This window comes from Xenopus laevis, chromosome 4L, assembly GCF_017654675.1.
Source record: "Xenopus laevis strain J_2021 chromosome 4L, Xenopus_laevis_v10.1, whole genome shotgun sequence".
Lineage (NCBI taxonomy): Eukaryota > Metazoa > Chordata > Amphibia > Anura > Pipidae > Xenopus > Xenopus laevis.
In genome coordinates this window covers 108557975-108581030 of record NC_054377.1, presented here as the reverse complement: position 1 = coordinate 108581030, position 23056 = coordinate 108557975, and the positions used below count along the sequence as shown (strand labels likewise).

Sequence of the window (23056 nt, the reverse complement as noted above, 5' to 3'; positions counted from 1 at the left end):
ATATATGCTGTGCCTTTCTAGCTTTCATTTGTATTTTGCCCGATGAAGGGGCCTTGGTGCTCCGAAAGCTTGCAATGTATTTGTATTGTTAGCCAATATAGGTATCACTTCTACAATACTTTTTGTATTTGTTTGTTTTTTTTATTTGTTACTTTACTACTGGCTAACACGGTACCAAATAAAATTATTAAAATAAGATTATACTAGTATGACACAGTAATTAGACAGGAATAGTACTTGTAAAATATAAGGATATTCTAAGTTACCGAGGAGTTCCATGACCTTTTATAAAACACGAGGCTGGGTCATGGAACTCCGAGGTGATTTCTAATAGCCTCATATTTTGCAAAAGGGGGTTATTTATTATAATACACAAGTTTCAGTGAGTCATGTGACAGAAATGACATCACTAAACCCGATTATAACTGATGACATCACTAAGCACGGTTTATAATGATATAATTGACAGGATATTCATGGCTCGTGTGTATTATAACTTAATAAATCATAATACAAAGTAGCATAATAAGAAGGAGAAAAGTTGCCAGCGCATGGTTTACATTTAAAAATAACTGTTACAAAAAAATGAGGTTAGATCTGTGTGAGAGCACTGTTTGTTAGTAGCACAATGCTGATGGAGACATTCTCTTGTACTCTGTTGTATAACAAAGAGATATGCTTTTTTTCAGTCGTATTTCTTAAACATCCTTTATTTCTGAATGCAGGTTTCGTTATATTGTTCTGAAACAGAAATTTTTGGAGGCACTTTGTGTCAACAATGCAATGTCAGCAGAGGAGGATCCAAACCATGTAAGATCTGAATTTGTGTACTAGTTTTTTATTTATTTATTTTGTAACCTGCATGTTCTTTAGACAAGCATAAGTCAATTCTGACCGCCAACAGCTCAGCTTAGACACACTAAACCCAACTTTAAAGCTGTTCCACTGCACTCTTCTGTTCTCTATAAAAGTTGATAAAAAAACTTAATTACAAATGGATATTTTTTCACCAATGAGAATTCCACTGACTTAAACATAATTACAGGATGCAAGAGACCCACCACTGAGAATATTAATTCCCAGTACTTAGGGTTGCCACCCAGCCAGTATTTAACCGGCCCAGCCGGAAAAAAAGGGTCTCCCTCCCTGCTTGAAATCCCCCAGCTATGCAGCACCTGTCACGGCGCTTACGTGACATGGAAGGTGCGATTCTGGACTGACGGCTGTGTTTAGGCTTGTCACTGGTGGCTCTGCCCCTTTTTTGCATCACGGTCTGCCCCTTCAGTACCCGCCCCTTGGCCGGTAATTTTTTTTTAAAAAGGTGGCAACCCTACCAGTACTATGCCAGCCATCTTGCTCTTTTCTTACATACAGAGATGATTGTGACATTTGGGGGTCATTATATTACACTGGAATCCGACATAGGGAGGACGGACAAACTTGCTCAGTGCTGGGAAACTGTGCTTAATGTTTCCACCTCCAAATGCAGTAGCAAAAAAACATGGAGCCAGATTTACACAGGTTATCTGGGGTTCTCATTGGAGGATTATTTTGCATTTTAATACTGCAGCAGACCATGTCAACATTGTGCAATATTGCTTTAAGAATACAACCCTGATGTTGCTGGACTAAGCTCCCTTAACCTTGCTAATATGTTAAAGTATGCTGGGATTTGTAGTCCAGTAACAACTGAGTAAAGTGTGGTTGAGCAGTGCAGTACAGCAGGGTTTAGTGTCCAAATATCTGGACTTGCTGGCTCTTGCCTTTAGCCCTGGATAAATAATTTTACATGTTTCAGGAATTCATTTTATGATCCCTTTTGTAGGTTTGTAAACTTTTGAAATAAGTAGGTCTCTCTCAGGCTTTGCTTCAAAAGCATGAAAGGTTATCCAGGTTGCAAAATGAAGGGGACTGATTAATGCACATTACTTGGTCCCCTGTTTTATTATTAATTTAGTATCTGTGCATATATTTTAAAAAACAGGGGTTATCATCACCATACTACATCAAGGTAAATCCCATCCTAGTGGGTGCATAGTTGGGTGTAACTATGCAGGAAAGTGCCAGCCTGTGAAAAATATGACTGGAGTTAAATAGTAAGGACCATCATATGGGGTATGGTGGACTGACAATTTTATGATTTGAGGTTATTGAAGGGGGGGGGGCATAGAAGGGGGGCTATAGTCCCAGATAATACATTTGTTTGCGCAGCCCTACAGTTTTCCCATGCATACCTCTACCTACAGTAAGTCCCAAATGTTCCTCCTTTAATGTCCATACCCTCTGGCTTGTGCTATATTATGTCTCCTGCATAATTCCCATGTAAAGTTGGAAAGCTTTTTCTGTTTAATAAATGTCTGTTCTTATTTCAGCTTGAATTTACAATGCAGGAAGCTGTTAAGTGCCTGCACACACTGCAAGAATATTGTTCGTCTAAGGAGGATTACAGCAAGTTGTGTCTACTCCTCACCCTTCCGCGGCTCACTAATCATGCAGAATTCAAAGACTGGAACCCAAGCACAGCTCGTGTACACTGTTTTGAGGAGGCATGTGCAATGGTGGCAGAATTCATTCCTGCTGATCGCAAGCTGAGTGAAGCTGGATTTAAAGCTAGTAATAACAGACTGTTCCAGCTTATCGTGAAAGGAATTCTGTATGAGTGCTGTGTGGAGTTTTGCCAGAGCAAGGCAACTGGGGAAGAAATCACTGAGAGTGAGGTACTGTTGGGGATAGATCTTTTATGTGGCAATGGCTGTGATGATCTAGACTTGAGTCTCCTCTCTTGGCTGCAGAATTTACCCCCTGGCGTTTTCTCCTGTGCTTTTGAGCAGAAGATACTGAACATCCATGTAGATAAGCTAATGAAGCCTAGTAAAGCTGCATATGCAGATCTCCTCACTCCTCTCATCAACAAGCTCTCCCCATATCCTTCATCACCCATGAGGCGCCCCCAGTCAGCCGATGCTTACATGTCTCGCTCTTTAAACCCAGCTCTGGATGGCCTGACATGCGGACTGAGTGGCCACGACAAAAGATCAGCAGAACCAGGAAGCAAGACGTCCCCCATGTCCCACTCCTTTGCAAATTTTCACTATCCCGGTGTGCAGAACCTCAGCCGTAGCCTCATGCTAGAGAGCACTGACTGTCACAGTATATATGAAGAATCATCAGAGAGGTAGGAGTTAACCTAAATACATTGCATACACGAAAGCAACAAAATACACTATGCAATATGTATTTTTGCATATAAGGAAATGCTCAAAACGTGCCATACAATGCAATAAGATTTATTAATAAAGAAAACAGGTTTTTCCCATTACTTTAAATGCTGACCTGCTCTATTAAATTTTACATTTTTAGTGAACAACTTGTTCCACTTTGGGGCCATTGTTTTAATTTTGAAACCTCCTCTACTGGAAGTTTGAACTAAGTGATCAATATGTTCATGAGATTTTAAAACAGTTGGCTTATTTAGCATCTAATACATAAGGATACAAATGTATAATATAGTAATGTACTAACTAGAATGCCATTGTGGCATTTTAGATCACTTGGGCTTTTTTTAACTTTGTTACATTTAAAGGAAATCAAAACCTTGGTGCAAACTTTTTTTGGTGCAAAGAGTTGTCCTTCGAGTAAGTTTACGAATTGTAATTTAAGTTAATTTTCTTTTTTTTTTGTGGTTTCTGATATATTGGCAGCTTTACGCTTTCAACCCAATTGAATTTTCACTGACACAGAAACACAATCTGAAACTGCTTATATTTCTGAAACTGCCTGAAATAGACAATGAATGTAAATTGCAAAAGTGCTCAGAGAGGTTCTCTGAATAAGTTTACATTATTTTTGAAGTTTAGATCCCCTTTTAAATGTAAATCATGGACGAATTGAAACTGGTCCAGGTAACCCAGGTTATATTTTTAAGCTGTTATCTGCTTAAAAATATCACATTCAGCCCCCTCCCCCCGTGAGATCTGACTAACACAGAGAAATGCTTGTATAGGCTTATAAGAAGTGCTTTTGTGGCAGGTTGAAAGTGAAAAGGCTGTGTTACTGACACAGTGTCTGCTAATTTGCTGTGATCACTAGTATGCCATTAACCAAGATTTGGTTTTGATGAGACATGTTATTTTAATAAATTAGACAAATAACAACCACAACTATAAAAACTCATTGCAATTCATTTTCTGTTAAATCAATAGGAGTGAAACGCCTCAAGAAAAGGAAACCCCAAACAGTAGTGAGACCATTTGTGAGAATGCCTCTCCAGAAAATGACCAAGAGAATGCTGGTGAAAATGAAGAGCAAAACAATAAACCAGAGAGAAATGAGGTGACTGATTTAGTCATTCTAATTTTGCTTTCCTTATGGAACAAATAAACATAACATTTCTCTTAAAGATCACTTTTATTATTAATGTCATGCTTCTAAAATAATAGTGTTTAAAGGACTTGGGGTTGCAATTTTAGGCAGCCTTCACTGAATCCAATCGCTATGTTTATTTTTGGGCTTATTATTCATATTAGGGAATAATGGACTGGTCAAGGAAAAAGTACAGTAGCAAATCTGATTTGGCCAGTCCAGCTGCTAAAAAGAATCACCTTCATTATAGCAGTATATTTCTGAATATCATTTGACTCACTTTGCTTTTTTTTACCCAGTTCTCTTGCAGTACACAGAGTTTGTTGAACCACTGTACAAAAATTCATAACCTTTAGATATCTTGACTGATTTTGTGTGGTTAATGGAGTCCATTTAAACCAGGATAAGAAAAATTATTCACAAAGGGTAAACAGAAACAAATATAGAATTATATTTTTTCTAGAGGGCATAGCAAAGGCTGGTAGATGGCTTCCTTACAGTCTGCTCCACAGGTGAATCCTGCAGACAAGCCGGTATGGTCAATATGCTGAAGTATAGAACTGGTTGGTTTGTCAAAGTGTCTGGAAAAATGCTAGAGGGAAGGTACATATCTCCCAGAATGCTCTATGAGATCCAGCATGTGAGGAGAATTACAGATGCTGTAGCAATCCGGTAATAATTAGTTCAGCTGCTGGGAGTGATGAGTGGAAGAAGTTAAAAACCACTGTGGAGAAACACATCTGGTAAAGTCTATGTTTTTTTTAAATAAACAACCATAGGGTAGGACTACATGGACGATTTCCGTGCGATCCGACGTGCTGCAAAATAATGCAGACGTCACGTTGGATCCGACAAAAATAAGGTAAGTAATGGAAATGTCGGATGAAGTCGCAGGGCTGATCCACGGATCAACGCTGTGACACCATCCGAAAATGCTATTACTTACCTTATTTCTGTCACATCCGACGTGACGCCTGCATTTTTTTGCAGCACGTCGGATCGCACGGAAATCGTCCATGTAGTCCTACCTTAAGGGTGGCTAAAGTTTCACTACTAGGCAAGCTCTTTTTATACAGCCAGCAAGGGAACTAGCCTACATGGTTACTGGAGATTAACCTGTGAGTTTCTATCTGTAGTATGCATTGTTACACTGTTACAAAAGCTCTGTTGTGAATACAACAGGCAAATGTATGTTTAAATTTACCCTGGATGTCACTGTATTTTACTTAATTTACTTAATTATTAAAATAAGTGCTATTTGAGTGAATTCCTACATTGGGTATAACTTAACCCTTTCATATAATTAGGTAAAAGCAGCATTATTATAAGCTGAATAGTATCGAAACCCCTTGATGTATTTAACTGCCGTTGGTTACCTTTTCTGTTACCCACTCACAGAAACCCTTCTAATGAAAGGAGAGTATCGTGAAAATGTAATATTAATCATATTAAATAAAATCAGTTTACATTTCTGTACCATTTCTGAAATGATCAAGTTTCTGAAACCTTCACGTTTCCCCTCTCCACATCTGTCTCGCTTCATTCTCTTTTCATGCAGGAGTTGGGAGTCAAATTTTGACAGATATAATATATTTTTAAGGAACTCCCTTTCTTAGCAGTATTAAAACTCACTCAACTGATTTCAGCAGAAACACAATCTAACAAAATAACTGGCTTTGGCACAAATCCTTCATGTAGAGGGACAGGATTTCTTGTCATTTTAAAAGAGTGAGATCTAATGCATCTTTTAGGCAAAAGAATCCCCCAAAGGATTTATTAGACCTAACTGTAAATCAAAATCAGACTCCTGACTCCTGCATGAGAAAGAGATGCTGAAAGGGATAATGAAAAGTAGCTTGACTATTTCAGAAATCGATCAGAATTTTTAGTTGATTATATTTAAAAAAATGTATTATCAGCATGATAAACCCTATATTCAATTTTCATGATAGTCGCTCTTTAAAGGAGAAATTAACCTGTGTGGAAAAAACCCTGTACCTCCCTTCCATACTTACCCCTCGGCGCAGATTCTTCCAGCGAAGTTCCATGCGTCTATCTTCCGCATCCTCTGTAAGCTGACTGGGAGTTCGGCAATTTTTGTGTAATTCCGCGCATACGCAGTTGTCGCAAACCACCAAACTGCTCCAACTGCGACATGCGCAGAAATACCGATCTCTCAATCTGCTTACAGAGGACGCGGAAGATGGACGCATGGAACTTCGCTGGAAGAATCTGCGCCGAGGGGTAAGTATGGAATATGGGGCATTTCCCCGGAGAGGTAGTTAGCCTGGGGGGGAGGTCTACCTGGGGTGGGGGGTACGAGTTTTTTCCCCACAGGTTGATTTCTCCTTTAATAATGGATATTCACCAAAGTAGTTTAATGTAGTTATATTGGGGGCATATCCATTGAGAATTTCGTGCTTTGCAGCTTCGAGAATCCACAGAGCAGTTTGAGGAATACTATCGTCAGAAATTACGCTACCAGCAGCACCTGGAACAGAAGGAACAACAGAGGCAGCTTTACCAACAAATGCTTGTTGAGGGAGGTGTAAACCAGGCTGAAGAGGCAGAACATCCACAGAATCTTACTGAGCAATTTCTCAACAGGTATCCGCTTTTTTTACCCAGATATGCTGTATATATTGCCCATCAGCAGACTGTGTAATTGGTTGAGTTGCCACAAACCCAGCAAATCCAGCCAAGTCTGTGGTTCTCATGCTTCACAGGCTTGTTTATTTCAGAACATGTGAGTCATTGTAGAAATTAAAGTTTGTAACAATAGCATTATGTCTAATATGATTTGCTCTTTTTATACCCAGCTCTGCAAGTAAGCTAGCTGGTAGGGTAATCTATCTGTTCTATCTGTTACAGGGTGCAAGTGTTAACGTATTAACACTGATCAACAGTTTTAGCAATGTTGAGGTTGCCAGTGTAGCTTAAGCTTTATTGTCTTCTGTGCATCTAGGTCCATCAAAAAGTTGGGAGAACTGAATGTGGGGATGGAGCCCCTTGAGGAACCTATTCAACCTATGAACAAACTACATAATGGCCCTATGGAAAGCAGCATTACAGCCCCTAATGGTCACTCCCCACTGGGTACAGCTGTGCTACAGAGGGGCAATCAGCAACCTGATGGTCAGAGCATCAATACCAGCACACCTCGCAAACTAGGATCCACTAGCTACATTCCTTTTCCAGAGGAGTCTCCAGTGTTTGGAAGTGCAAGGTAAGTTCTAATGAATAAGCCTGGATTTAAGCTCTCCCTTTCTTTCCTTGGAGATCCGTGGCCTCTATAAAATAACTGAGACTTTAGCCTTGGGGATTTATTTAGTCATAGAATTCTTCTGTGATTTATAATGTTGTTATATTTTACAATAGGATTACATTGTTATCTGTATAAATAGTGTTTAGTGATGTCACCAGGTAATGTGTGTCCATAATGTAATGGCTAAACATTATAAAAATAATGTACCCCATATTATAAAAAATATTGACGTTAGGAGTCAACTCCAAGTTCCATGACCTTCAGCCTTGTGTCTTTAAATAGTAATTGAACACCTCTGTGGCTTCTATTACCCATGTACTTAACAATAGGGGGTACATTTTTACTATATAATCTATGATATATTGTGCAATTTAAATCAATTCCTGCATTATCTTTTGTTATGCTTCACATTTTTGTTTTTAATTCAGTAATTCTTAGTTACTTAAAAGATCATCTGTGTGCTTAATTGATATCATATCTGCGTGTGATTTGCCTTTAGCAGTGCAAAAGAACAGGCACAAGTAGAAGATTCTTCAGGCACTGGAGGCAGAATATGTTCAGAGGTAAGTGAACAATTAGAGACAAACCAATTCCTCCCTGCAATAGCGTTCAAGCTACTCAAGAAATTAGTTAAATCTTGTTTCCTCCATTAAGGGAGACACAGGGAAGCTCCACCCTCCAGGAGTCAGGACACTAATAATAAAATTAAAATTAAGGGGGCGTGCCCAGATACTGTCTTAACCCCACACAATGTAGCAATCCCTCCGTTTTTTAAGTGTCCTGCTTCAATGAGGATGGACACCGTCTTCAAGACAGAAGCATAACTATGGGGTGTCACCAGGGCAGGGCTGCCTGCTCCTTGGAGTGAATCCCCCCCCCTCGAGGGATGCCTCACTGGGGTCATTTTTCTAGCCATCAAGTCTATATCCGACCTGCACAGAAAATTCCTGCAACCCATTAGGGACAGCAGAGGTTCTGACTGGTGAGGAACCATCCGTAAGTATGATCCCATATTCATGCTCTCTCTCCCCGGGTTGCTCTTCCCCCACCTCAGTCCAAGTCATACTGCAGTCCTAAATAGAGCTGCCTTGTCAGCCTGTCTCCCTGTGTCTTATATAGACTCTACAGGGGGGGACGGGGGGATCGTTGTCCCGGGCCCTGAGGGTTTTAGGATTTAAGGGGGGCCCAGTCGTGCTGGTTGGATAGCTGGCCCGCTGTCACTGAGCTGGAAACTTCGGAAGGGAGACTGGGCGGGAGCCTGCATCCTCTAACTGCCGTAATTTGTCAGTGAATTGTAAGTCCCGGTTAAGCTGCATGGTGATTGGATGGGTGAAATTTTTTTTATAACTTGTAGAGGGGTCCTAGCCACTAATGTTTTAATAACTTGTAGGTGGGCCTTAAATGTTTTAGCACTAGTGCCTGTGTAGCCTTTGTACTGATGGGTGGGGAAGGGGGGGTGAGGGGTGCCCAATCATTTTTGTTGTGCGGGACCCCACAATTTCTGATGGCAGCCCTGAGACTCTATCTTCCCCAAGCAGATTGTGTGCGGCGCGCACCATTGTCCTGTTCACAGTGGAACGCATCGCTCTGATGCGTTCCAGGCTCCATTTTGTTTTCTGTGCAAACTATAGGAGGAGGCACCAGCAAGCAGAGGGGGTTTCCGGGCGACATCTTTAGCTCCTAATAGCTGGCGCGCACTCTCCCTACCTCCCCCTCCTGCATGCAGCAGTGTCAGCAGCCCTTTCTGCTTCACTGGACCGGAGACACAGGAGACAGCTTCTCTCTTGGGGCTTCGCTTCATCTCTCTTCAGGCAGCAGTATTTGGGTTTGATTTCTCCCGGGATCCTTGCCCAAGGCACACCTACCTGACAGCCATCCTTCAGCAGGTACCTTAGCCACTGCTCACATGGCAGAAGGTGAGTAAGGGGGACTATTCCTCAGGGCTGGGTGGAGAGCACCAGCAGCACAGGTGACTTATTTTACCTGTAAAAGCTGTCAGCTAAAGATCCCTGGGAGCCAGGCTGACTTGCTCTGCAGATCTTGCTCCCAGGGGCAGGGACCCACACCCACCCAGGGGCCCATCCCAACAATTCCTGAATCTGGGGACCCAGCACAGGATACTGATGCGATTGATGGAGTGGCGGGCACATCTTCAGACCCCCCAGCCCCCCAATGGGCCATTCAACTTTCTCAGTCCCTGGCATCCCTGCAGAGCCTCCCATCCATTGCTAATAATTTGGGCAAAGCCCTAGCCAAGCCAGGCCAAAAATCCGGCGGAAAGTGCAAAAGGCTTCCCAGCCCCAAGGGTGACACTGAAACCCATAACCCCTCTGATGCCTCTTCAGCTGGAGAGGATGTTTCCCATTCAGAGGGAGAACTTTCACCATCCGATGTCTCCTCAGAAGCAGAAGGGGAAAATGAGGAAGAGACTAAGAACAAGGAGCTTCCTCACAACGTAGATGGTATCATCAAGGGGGTGATGTACGTGCTAAAAATCACACAGACACCAGAACAACAGGCTTCATCAACGAACCTGCTAAGAGGAAGCACAAATCCTCTGCATGCTTCCCATCACATGACCAACTACTCAACATAATACATGAGGAATGGAACTCAAAAGAGCGAAAGTTCCAAGCTACACGGAAATTTTCAAAATCATACACAATTCCTAAAGACTTGGTGGAAAAATGGTCCATGCCCCCAACAGTAGATGCACCAGTCTCGAGACTATCCAAATCCACAGCGTTACCAGTCACTGACGCCGCAGCCTTCAAAGACCCATCCGATAGACGTCTAGAAGGGTTCCTAAGGGCAGTCTACTCATCTGCAGGGTCGACCCTTTGACCAGCGCTGGCTTCGTCCTGGGTAGCTAGAGCCATACAGGCATGGGCTGAATCTCTCATTACAGACATTCAGTATGGCGTCCCCAGAACAGACCTCATGTCTTCTGCACAGTCTCTCATAGAGGCGGCAGCCTATTTGAGCGACGCCACCCTGGACACAGCACAGATTACCGCACGCACTTCAGCGCTGTCCGTCACAGCCCGCAGAACACTCTGGCTGAAGAACTGGTCAGCGGATATCGGCTCCAAAAAATCCCTAACCTCGCTTCCCTTCAAGGGACAACGACTATTTGGTGAAGAACTTGAAAAGATAATTTCACAGGCCACTGGGGGGAAAAGCTCCTTTCTCCCCCCAAAACAAAACCAGATCCACGACATCGTCCAGGAGAGGAAAGTTTTTTTTCGTGGCCACAGTGGACGTTTCTCCAGACGAAACAGTCCTCCCCATCGTTCTCAGTTTCACTCTAAGCCAAGCGACAAGGGGCGCGCGTCATGGAAGACCAACAAGTTTCACAACAAATCCCCAGCTGACAAGTCCACCTCAGGCTGACGGGTCACCCCCTCCGGGGTCACAACAACCAATAGGGGAAGATTGCTAAGATTCCGGGAGGTGTGGAACCAATACTCGTCAGACGCTTGGGTAAATGAAATTATTTCCGAAGGCTATCACTTGGATTTTGCATCCCCCCCCCAGAAAATTCCTTACAGGCCAACATACTGTCAGGATGGAAAGGAGGTTCTCTGTCTCAACTGATTCCTCTACAGCAAGCAACAAGAGAGTCGCTTCTCTGGTGGCTGAGTCACCAAAAACTGGACCGTGATAACAACAAACATGAGTCTTCTTGGGTGGGGCGATAAGTGGAACAACCAGTCAGTACAAGGTCCATGGTCTCCCAAAGAAGTAAAGCTACACATAAACATTCTAGAACTGCGGGAGGTAAAACTAGCCCTAAGACATTGGTCCCCCCTACAAGTCGGTCCAAGGAGTATTGGCCCAGGAGAACATTGTTTTCGGACCGTTCGCCTTCGTACCAGTTTGCCTTCCGTCCAGGAGCGACCTTCTCCAGCAGGGCCCCATAGTTCACCACAACCCGGGATGGCTGTTGAGGCATCCATTTGGAGACGAAAGGGCATAGCAGAAGAAGTCATTACTACTATGCTAAAGTCACGCAAAGCCACATCATCTAGAGCTTACCAAAAGGTGTGACGCAGCTATTGGAACTGGTGCAAGGAGGTGGAACTACCCTTGCAAGGAGGCGGAACTACCCTTCCTTGAATGCGACATTCCCAGAATCCTATCCTTCCTGCAGAAGGGCCTCCAACTACGTCTTAAACTGAGTTCCCTGAAGGTTCAAGTTTCGTCTCTCTCCGTTCTCTTCCAGACTCGTCTAGCGTTGGACGACTTAGTCCGCACTTTTCTACAGGGAGTAGCACTCATCGCACTACCGTTTCGGTCACCGATACCAGGATGGGATCTCAATCTAGTTTTGGAGGCTCTCCTTGACCCCCTCCTTCGAACCTCTGGGAGTCATCTCCGAACAGTGGCTTACCTGGAAAGTGGCTTTCTTAGTAGCCATTTCATCTGCAAGACGGGTTTCAGAACTCCGTGCCTTATCGTGTGATCCTTCCTTGCTAGTTTTCCATAAGGACAAGGCAGTACTGAGGACAGTGCCCTCCTTCCTCCCTAAGGTCGTGTCATCATTCCATGTGAACCAAGAGATTGTAGTTCCCTCTGTCCAGAACGACAAGGAACGACTTCACAGCCTAGATGTGGTCAGGGCACTTCGCTGGTATCTTGAACAATCTAAGCCATTTCGACATTCTCAAGCCCCCTTCGTAATCCCGTCTGGTCCTCGGAGGGGCATGCCAGCTACCATCGCACGTTGGATCAGAGAGATCATCCGCCAAGCCTATCTAGCTAAAGGAAGATCCCCTCCAACAAATATTCAAGCTCACTCCACGAGATCCTTGGGAGCTTCCTGGGCATGGTGCAACTCAGCCTCTATGTACCAGATCTGCAGATCAGCTACTTGGTCCTCGGTGCATACATTTACTAAATTCTACAGGCTGGACACGTTTTCCTCAGCGGAAGCCGCCTTCAGCCGCAAAGTACTACATTCTATGGTACAGTAACGTGTCTCAATTAATAATTAACCTTAAAGGGGATCCGTCACCCAAACAAAATTATCCAAATCCTATTTTATCACGTCAGTCAAGCAAAATGAACTTTAATTACACTGTATAAAGTATTTGAATCTTGTTTCCATCAGTCTGGGAATTCATAATAACAACCAGGAAGGAGCCATTTTGTGGACACTGTTATTAAGGCAAGCCTTGTATCATCTCAGAATCTTGTTTGTGCACCAGGGGACAGGGACCCAATGTCCATCCCCATGCACTGGTTACACAATTAAATAGTTAAGAGAGCTGGAAGAATGTGGGGAGAGCAGTGACATCTAGGAAGTGCTGAATGGAAAGTGAAAGTAATTGCTTGCCTCGCCTCTATGCCTAGGCATAGAGGCGGAGTAGGCAATATTTGATTGACAGCTGATATTTTTAAATGAGTTAACAACAGCTATGAATGCTTTAATAAAAAAAAGAAATTGGATTTCATATTTAATTTAAGAAGGACTTTTATTATACTGATTTTTATGTCTGGGTGACGGGTCCACTTTAACAGATTTCGCTCCCACCCTGCTGTCTGGGGCTGCTTTGTGAAGTCCCTGTGTCCCCCTTTTGGCTTTGATACTCACCGTTAAATCCTTTTTTCTGTAGTCAATAGGGGGACACAGGGCTTCCCGACCCTGAGCGAAATGTTGACCCTGTTGGTCTTATGGAAATGTTTTCCTGGTCTACCAGTTCTGCAGTTGAAATTTTTATACACTTACCTTTCAGCAGTCTCTTTGGTACAAACTGAGGGATTGCTACAGTGTGTGGGGTTAAGCCAGTATCTGGGCACACCCCCTTAATTTTAATTGTATTATAAGTGTCCTGCCTCCTTGAGGGTGGAGCTTAACCCCATGAGTCTTTTTGTCCCCCTATCGACTACAGAGAAAAGGATTTAACTGAAAGTATCAAAAATCCTGTTTTTGTTGTACAAATATGGCTTTTTATTGCTCTTAGCAGCTGGTCAACTGGCATAAAGGTGCTTCTAGCAGTCGGTCAATGCTACAGTTACACTAAGCTTTGACTATTTCTTTCTGTGTTTCATCAGTTTGTGCAACATGTGAGTAAAGGTGGCCATACACGGGCCGATAAAAGCTGCCGACAGACCGTGTCGGCAGCTTATTGGCCCGTGTATGGGGGCCCCCGACGGGCTTCCCCGATCGAGATCTGGCCGAAAGTCGGCCAGATCTCGATCGGATGGGATTAAAAATCCCGTCGGATCGCGGCCGCATCTGTTCGTTGATGCTGTCCCGCGATCCGACCGCCCGTTTGGCGAACGCTAGGATCCGATCGTTGGGCCCTAGGGCCCACGATCGGATCAGCCCGATATTGCCCACCTCAAGGTGGGCATATCGGAGGGAGATCCGCTCGTTTGGCGACATCGCCAAACGAGCGGATCTATCCGTGTATGGCCACCTTAAGACAACCTTTGCAACCTGATTCACACTCCAATGTACAGGCTGCATGATTATAGATAATTTGGAGTGGGCATGTTAGGAGTGTAGTGACTTCTAAGAAAGTGATTGATGTTCCTCGGGCATAGAGAAAGGGAAGGCAAATATGGTTGACAGCTGAGATTTTTAAATATGTTTAAGGATGATATGGAATTTTGATTTCATGTTTAATTTTAAATTATTATACAACTTTTTATATATAGGTCACCTTTATAGACAAAATAACCTACCTGTATAGATTGTATCCTAGTCACCTACTTTCTTTGTTTTGTAGACTGACAAGAAGCAGAAGCAACAGTTTGTATGCCTAAACACCCTGGAGGACACCCAGGCTATTCGCGCTGTAGCCTTCCATCCTAGCGGTTCTCTGTATGCTGTGGGGTCCAACTCCAAAACACTGAGAGTCTGTGCATACCCTGATGTGATTGACACTAGGTGAGGACAACTCACTTGGACATTTAATGACTCTTACCCATGTACAGTCCCTCAGACTAACTTGTAATGTTTTTTTTTCAGTGTTGCAAACCCTCCCATGCAGCCAACGGTTCGGTTTAAGAGGAACAAGCACCACAAGGGCTCCATTTACTGTGTGGCTTGGAGCCCTTGTGGGCAGCTGTTGGCCACAGGCTCTAATGATAAATACGTCAAAGTGTTGCCTTTCAGTGCTGAGACCTGCAATGCAACAGGTAAAAATCCTTACAAAAAATAGACTAAAACAAAAAATCCTACATTATTAGCTGCACTATACTATACTAATAATTTCTAGAAGCAATCTGCATGTTGGTGTGGCTGTGCCTGGCAAAGAATTCTCATTGTCATCTGGCTGCAAAATTATTGTAAAGGGTCTGGGACTGTCTGACTGGGTCTGGGAGGCAGCAAGGGCAGTCAAGCTGCATGACCAAGGCTAAAGCTGAGCTGAGAAAAACAGTATCTTCTGACCATCGTCTGACAGCAACTCAGTTGAATGTTGGCCTAAAAGCAGTTCTAAAGGAGGGGGACACCAGAACACTGCCCCGTCTAGGGCCCCAGTTAGTCTTAATCCGGCACTGATGACATAGCTACTCGTAAATTGAATGTCAGGGCTAATGTGTAAGGGATATACTACAGGTTTTTGGTCATCAATCCGGGTGCGTTCTTCAGTTAAGGGATAAAGAAGGTGCTTTCTTTCTGTTATAGTGACTGTACAACATTCTGCATTAGACAAATGAAACCTAACAGTACTCATTATCAATTGTACTGGGCCAGATAACGTTGAATTCACTAATTACATAGCTTCTATTGTTCTGTGTTTATTCTACTGAATACATTTTACACCTTGCTAGATACTTATTTTGTGCTTGACTGTATTGTACACTGTATCAGATTATGTTCTGCGGTCTCCTTCAATGTCTCTATATAGCATCTAGAGTGGGCTATCCAGATTACCTGTTTGGAGAAGGTGTCAATGCTAGCCTCTATGTAAATGCTAGGTCTGCTTGCTTTCCATTTTCTTTTACACCACTCATTTTCTTTTCCTTCTTATGATCATATTGCGACAGTCTGGAACACACAGAAAAAAATCCCATAACGACTGTTCTACAATATTTCTGTTCCCTAACAGCTTCCTATTTATCTGTTCTGTAGGTCCAGATCTGGAGTTCAGCATGCATGATGGTACTATAAGGGATCTGGCTTTTATGGAAGGACCAGAGAGTGGTGGGGCCATATTAATCAGCGCAGGTGCTGGAGACTGTAACATATACACTACAGACTGTCAGCGTGGGCAAGGCCTTCATGCGCTCAGTGGGCATACAGGTAAGGAATGCTTTGGTGATACTGTGCTTCTCTCCGCCCATTTTGCATACCCTTAGAGGATACATTGCCATAACTCCATGTACTGGTAGTTGACATCAGCTTTAAGCAGTATTGGATATTAGAAACATGCTTACAATATTAAGACTACTTCTTGAGTGGGCATACAAAAGGAGCACTTTCTTCTCTAAGGAGAAGGAGAGTTAAAATCACTGGGGGTACCAAATGTTTAGAATTCTCACCACAGTCATTATAAAAGTTTACCGGATACCCCATGCTAGTTCTCTCGTAAGCAGAAAATTGCACACCACTGAACAATTATCTTCTACAGTGCAAAATGACCCACAGCAACTAATTAGTGATGTGATTTTAGGAGCCTCAAATGTGGCCTATGACAAATATATAAATATCCATGTTATATTTCACATGGGTGATACCTGTTAATCTCTCAGGATTTTTGACCTGACTGCAAGTTAGATTACTTTAAAAATATGAAAAAAATGCATTACTTTGCTTTTGTGATATCAATTACTAGGCATCTTTATGGGCAGCATGTAGCATATTTGCCTAGTTGGATTATGCCAGATCCACATCCATTGTAAACTTGCTTATAATCATTTATGCTGGTTTTTATTATTCTGGATAGGAAAGCTAAACTCAAACATTTTTACACTGACAGATTTATATTTAATGTGAGTGTATGATTGCATAATTTATAGAAAACTGAAATAGAATTTTGATAACTGAACTGAAAACTTATTAATTTTACCATTTAAAGTCCTCTTTTAGACATAAACACAGAGATGTTATTCCAATATTTGATAGGACCTGTATACCCACTAGTGTGATGTTATAGTTTCTTTTTTTAAAGGAACAGTAACACTGCCCCCATGGCTACACATCAGCTTGTTATGTAAACTTGTTAAGTTTCTGAAGCAAACACACCAGTTTTACCAATGCAGGGCAACCGTACACTATATTTTCATTCCTTTAAAACAATTAATTTTTGATATTACAGTTCCTTTAAATCTTTACAACTCTGTTTTATCAAGCACAGTGGGTGATGTTGATGTGATCTTGTTGTAGGCTGGAGTACTGTTTTTTCTGTATTTGTACATGTCTTTTTGTATCACGATCGTATCGATAATAGGAACATGTCAGTATCAATTTAACATGTAAACAGTTTACATGTATTTTTTTTATACCGGTAATTTACTCCCTAATCAACTTATTTTACTCCCTAATCAACTTATGTCTACATGAATGTGTAGTTGAAAAGAGCTAATTCTAATGTTTAAACAGCGATTGCAAGGTACGTTACAGTTACATATTAAAGGAATTATTCACTGACAGGGCATATCCTGGCACTTTACACATGGAGCGGCTGGATGATTGCATCTGGATCCCAGGACAAAACAGTGCGGTTTTGGGACTTACGAGTACCCAGCTGTGTGCGAGTTATTGGAACAACTTTCCATGGCACTGGTAAAATAAATTCAACTTTTATGTTATGTAATTTTTTTGCAATGCATTGTAGCTTTAGAAATAGATCTGACTTTTTCTTCAAAATTTTTGATGAGTTTAACCTTGGAGTTAAGATCAATCCACCAGGAAACCGACAGCAAAACATTGTCTTCAAAGAAGTAGCCACACTCTTTACCTAATCAGTTTTTTTAATGTTTTGCTTTCAGGTCTTTATGACATCTAGCAAACTCTAAAGCCAAATACTAACACTGCCATTCAAACTGAAACATAGACTTTGACCAATATTGGCCTTGTATTAGCCTTTTGTGTGAGAACTTCACTAGGCCTTCTCAAGACTTGTCCTTTCAAGCAGACATGGAGGGGTCGATTTGGAGGGGTCATAAAAGGATGGATGGGCTAGGAGAGAGATTCATGTTTTGTTTGGCATCTCTTGGCTCTTGGTTAGCTGTGAGTTCAATGAGTTTTGCCTAAATTTTTAATTACAAAAAAATCCATGTTATTTCTTGATCTAAACTGGGTAATTGAAGCTACTCCATGTTTGATCCTTGCAAGGATGAACCAAAGTCCCATATGCATTATTGTTTCATCTGTAGTCATCATTCTAGGAAATCTTATTTTGGGATATGGGATCTGTTATCCTGGAATCAGTTATCCATAAAACCTTGAATTGCCGAAATGTCATCTCCCATAGGATCCATTTTATCCAAATAAACCAATTTTTAAAAAACAATTTCCTTTTTCTCTGCTAATATAAAACACTTCCTTGTACTTGATCCAAATAGAGATATAATTAATCGATATTTCCAACAAAACCAGCCTATTCAGTTTATTTAATGTCCACATGATTTTCTAGTAAAATAATTGAAAGATCCATTTCTTGTTTGCAAAAGGTCTAAGGCTGTTGTTTTACATGTGTGCTGCATGGAAGCCTTATACTGGCCTGTATTAGGAATTAGAATATATAGGATTAGGGTCTCCAAATTTGTAAGTAAAGACTCGCCGCATTTAAGAAGTGGCCCAGGTGCACCGCCTTGAGCCCTCAGCATAGGAAGCGGACAGATCGAAAATTCATTGAAGCAGGCACTCAAAGAAGGCAAACTTCCACCAGGCAAAGTTTTCAAAGTGAAGAAGTAGTTTATCGTAGTAGTAATTCCTGTACTAGGATTATTAATCAGTCTTGCTGTATCAGCTTCTATGGCAGATATTATTTGACTTGTGCTGTTTTGATAATTTATGACGACTGAAGCTCAGACCACACTGAGCATGTGTGTAGTCTTGGTTTTGCAAAGATAAACATAGTTACAAGATGACTGTCCCCTGCGGCCAACTTTTAAAACATAAATCATTTGTTTAATTAGGCTTCTTTGTTTAGTATGCAAAATACAGCATTTCTAGCATTATTCTATTTTCCACTTTAGTTTCCCTTTAAGCTAACTGTTGGCTGATCTAATGTTTAGCTGTAGGGCCAACAATTAGATCACAATAGTAGCTTGTACAGAGTCCTTGGGGTTAGACCATATGATATTGATTGCATATATCTTTTGGTTTATTATTTTTGTTTTCTTGGTACCAATTTCTGTGCTTCAATTTAGGCAGTCCGGTGGCCTCGGTAGCCGTTGATCCTAGTGGGAGACTCCTTGCCACAGGACAAGAAGATTCTAGCTGCATGCTGTATGATATCAGAGGAGGCCGCATGGTGCAGAGCTATCACCCACACTCCAGTGATGTTCGCTCTGTTCGCTTTTCACCTGGAGCTCATTACCTTCTCACTGGTTCCTATGATATGAAGATCAAAGTAACAGACTTACAAGGTAATTCCTTATCTAAACTATTCCCGTCTCCAAGCATAATGTTTCTCCAAACTTACCGTGTACATCACAAATTTAAGCCATTTAAATGTCACATGGTCTAGTAGTTGAAAGAAATTGCAGAGACGTGGACATTTTATCCAATAAAGGTCCTTCTAATGTGGTAGAACTTTGCAGCAGAAACACTTACCAATATACTGATCTTAGTGTTTGTTAAAATGACACATATGCTCAATCTGTGACTTTATTGCAGAGACAAAGATTGCCAGCATTTCATGATGAACAGTGTGACCTCCCAGCATTATAAAGGATCAGTTTAGTGTAGAAATAAAAACTGGGTGAATAATAAAATAAAAAATGTTTCAAATATAGTTAGACAAAAATGTATAAAGGCTAGAGTGACTGGATGTCTAACACAATGGAACAGAATACAACTTCCTGCTTTGCAGCTGTCAAACTAGTCAGCGAATTTAAGGGGGCCACATAGGACATAACAGGTTAGACCCATGAGCCCCCTCAAGTCACTGTAACTCAAGTTACTGCCTGGTAACCAATCAGGGGAAACCAAGACAGCTGCAAAGCAGGAAGTAGTGTTCTCACTAATATATTGGACATCCAGTCACTCCAGCCTTTATACATTACATTTTTGCCTAACTATCTATACCTTTTTTTTATTTTTCACAGCCTATCTATTTACCCAGTTTTTATTTTTACACTGAACAATTCCTTTAAGAAAAGGAGGTCAAAGAGATACATTGCAATGCAAGGCAGAGTTATGTTTTCAGTTTTTATTTTAATTTGAAACATTTACAAAACCAATAACAACAGAGAAGAAGAAGAAGAAAGAAGGTAGAGAGGGGAGGTGGGACAGAGGTACAAGTTGTCATATACTTTATACTGTGTGAGTTTAGATGTACTTAAACAGTTTGTGTATATAGTCAGGTACCCAAGATAGCTTCAAATTTTCCTGGGCAACCTCTAGCCAGATAGGTCAGTTTCTGGTTTGAGGTAGTCATTTGTCAGTTTTTGCCAATATTGTATTGTGATTTTCAATGCATTAATATGGCTTTTTTGGCATAGTATAGCAGCTGTAAATAAACTCTAGAGTAGGAATGGAGCTGCAGATCCCCTGTTAACCCCAACAGAGTTCAGGTGAGCGAATATTTGGTAATGCAAGCATTTAAGTATTGAAGTACTGCACCCCAGAATCTCTGGGTTACCGGACAGGACCAGAATATATGGAACATGGTGCCAATTTCCACTCTACACTTGATCTGATACTGTTTCATAAATTTTTGCCAGGCGATAAGGCATAAGTAAACTCTGTTTAGGAATTTTATTTGTATGAACCTGTCCCTCATTGAGATGGATAGTTCTGTTACAAGCTTAAGAGCATCTTCCCATTTTTCTTCATCCAGGTCGGGGATATCTCTTTGCCATTTGTCCCTAACTCTCTCAAGGGGAGAGGGACCAGTGGTAGATAGTAAAGTATATAACCAGGATAGGGATTTTGTCAGGTCTAGCCTGTATAAATAGGTCTCAAGTGTTGTCACCTCCAGGTTTACAGGTCTTACTGGAAACTGTACATGAAAAGCGTATCTGGGTGGGGGTTGAAAAACTGAAATAGCAAATCTGGGTGGGGGTTGACTTCCTGTCGTATTGTGTCATATGTTTTACATTCACCTACAGAGACAATAGATTGTATATTGCCCCACAGCGGAGTATGTGGGGACCAGGCTGTAGAGGCTTGTAAAGACTTGTACCACCGTATGTATAGGGGTAGTGGTGACATAATGGGGTGAGACACCTCGCATGGGGAGTTTAGCAGGAGCGTCAAGGGAGTCGATGACTGCAGCTTCTAAGATCACTGCTGAGTTAAGAAAATAAAGTCTTAAGGTTGGGTAATGCCAGGCCTCCTCCAGAGGAGGGTGCCTGAAGTACCCTAAAATGTAATCTTGGGTGTTCCCCTGCCCAGGAAGCCCCTAATTATTTTATCAACTGTAGTGAACCATTGACATTGGGGGATTATGGGAGAGTTATGATGAACATATAGAAATTTGGGAAGAAAAATTATTTTGAACATGTTAATTTTGCCTGGACGAGAGAGAGGTATGTCTTGCCATACTGAAACTTTGTTACTCAAAGCCTGCACTACTGGATCCAAATTTAGCTGTTCATATCTATGAAGATCCTTGTGGATTACTATGCCTAGATATTTGAGTATTAGGTGTGCCCGGAGGGGGTCTATGGGAAATACAACAGATTTAGAGAGATTGATTTTTAGACCTGAGTATTGGCCAAACTCTGCAGAGTGAGGAATGTGTCTGCTGCATTCAGGCTGACCATTAGTCACTGACACAGCAGAAACATGAGCATACCTATTTGTTTGCATTGTTCTGTAGACAGACATGTAAATGCTACTGTGCATAATGTCATATAGCTGGAAAAATCTGATGAAACTGCTGCAATCTGTATCCCTCCAGGTGACCTTACAAAGCCGCTTCCCATCATTGAAGTAGGTGAGCATAAGGACAAGGTGATCCAGTGCCGATGGCATACACAAGACCTCTCCTTCCTCTCTTCTTCCGCTGACAGAACTGTATCACTGTGGACTTACAATGTGTAGATCTGGACTGCACCCAATCCAAGCTGGCACTGAAAATAGCTAAATTGGCATTTTACATTCAGCTGTCAAAGGTCATAATGCTGCAAATGAACCCTCAGAGCTACCAGGAAGGCCTGCAATTCAGCAACTGCAGCCTCAGAAACCTGAAAGGAATTAGAGTGCAACGTGAGGAAGCCAAAGAAAGTGAATTGTGTGTGTGTGTGTTCTTTCATACATTGTGTCACTGAGGATGCAGATGACTGAGACCCTTTCTGGCTCTTTTCCATATTCACCAGGCAGTGCCATACAAAAGTATGAAACAGAGAAAGTCTGAGCAGTTTCAGGATGAAGCAAGAAGGCACAGGAAAGGAATTTATATGTGCTGCCGCATCTTACATTGCACCACAAATAAAAGATTATTGGCTTTTTATTTAGCATTTTCTAGAACTGATCCTATCTTTTTCATGTCACCATCCATTCATCTGAAGGGTCAGTGCAATGATGCAGCACTAAAAGGACCAGAAACACTATTATCTATACTATGGGTTTTTAATGAAAAGTCACAATGTTTTAAAATCATAACTACATTGTTTTGAACAAGAGCTGTCATTAGTTTGCCCTGGAATAGTAGAAAAGACCCTGGTCTATTTTACCAGCAGGTGGTGGAAATGGGGGACTGAAGCCCTAGACTAGGAAAGATGGTAACCCCTTGTTCCACCAGAATGGCATCCTGCTGACTGGTAGAGGCTGTTGAAAATGCCCTGTGTGTTATAGTTCACACTCTAGATATAATTCAATCATCTCTACCTTAAAGGCGAGTTATTGCGAAAATGAAAATGTAATATTGGCTTCATCATACTGAAATAAGAAACTTTTTAAATACAATCAATTACAAATTCTTTACGGTTTCTGAAATAATCAAGTTCATCTTCACTATTCCTCTCTCAGCATCTGTTTCTTTTTATCCTGTCGTCATGCAGGAGTTGGGGGTCCAATGAATGATCCAATATATCTTATAGGGGGGCTCCTTTTGAGTAGCTCAATCTATTAAAATCACCAGACATCATCTCTCTCTCTCTCTCTCTCTCTCTCTCTCTCTCTCTCTCTCTCTCTCTCTCTCTCTCTCTCTCTCTCTCTCTCTCTCTCTCTCTCTCTCTCTCTCTCTCTCTCTCTCTCTCTCTCTCTCTCTCTCCCCCCCCCCTCCTCTGAGTGAGCTTTAATTCATCTAGGAAAGGGAGCCCCCCTATAAGATATATTGGATCATTCATCTGACCCCC

At 41.8% G+C, this 23056-nt stretch overlaps 1 protein-coding gene across 2 annotated transcripts in view; it reads left to right on the top strand.

The window, feature by feature from the left end:
• wdr47.L (WD repeat domain 47 L homeolog) overlaps nucleotides 1-22209 on the top strand; it is a 34801-nt gene extending 12592 nt beyond the window's left edge. The window contains exons 4-15 of one of the 2 annotated variants that reach the window (XM_018258673.2): nucleotides 726-810; nucleotides 2373-3175; nucleotides 4203-4332; nucleotides 6791-6969; nucleotides 7328-7588; nucleotides 8130-8190; nucleotides 14365-14525; nucleotides 14607-14776; nucleotides 15714-15884; nucleotides 17235-17366; nucleotides 18959-19177; nucleotides 21658-22209. In XM_018258673.2, coding sequence (XP_018114162.1) covers nucleotides 726-810; nucleotides 2373-3175; nucleotides 4203-4332; nucleotides 6791-6969; nucleotides 7328-7588; nucleotides 8130-8190; nucleotides 14365-14525; nucleotides 14607-14776; nucleotides 15714-15884; nucleotides 17235-17366; nucleotides 18959-19177; nucleotides 21658-21800 — 2515 coding nt within the window. In that variant the 3' untranslated portion in view covers nucleotides 21801-22209. Of the gene's footprint in view, nucleotides 1-725; nucleotides 811-2372; nucleotides 3176-4202; nucleotides 4333-6790; nucleotides 6970-7327; nucleotides 7589-8126; nucleotides 8191-14364; nucleotides 14526-14606; nucleotides 14777-15713; nucleotides 15885-17234; nucleotides 17367-18958; nucleotides 19178-21657 lie in introns of both variants that reach the window. The other variant, XM_018258672.2, reaches the window with a different exon arrangement.
• Nucleotides 22210-23056: the final 847 nt, after the last annotated feature.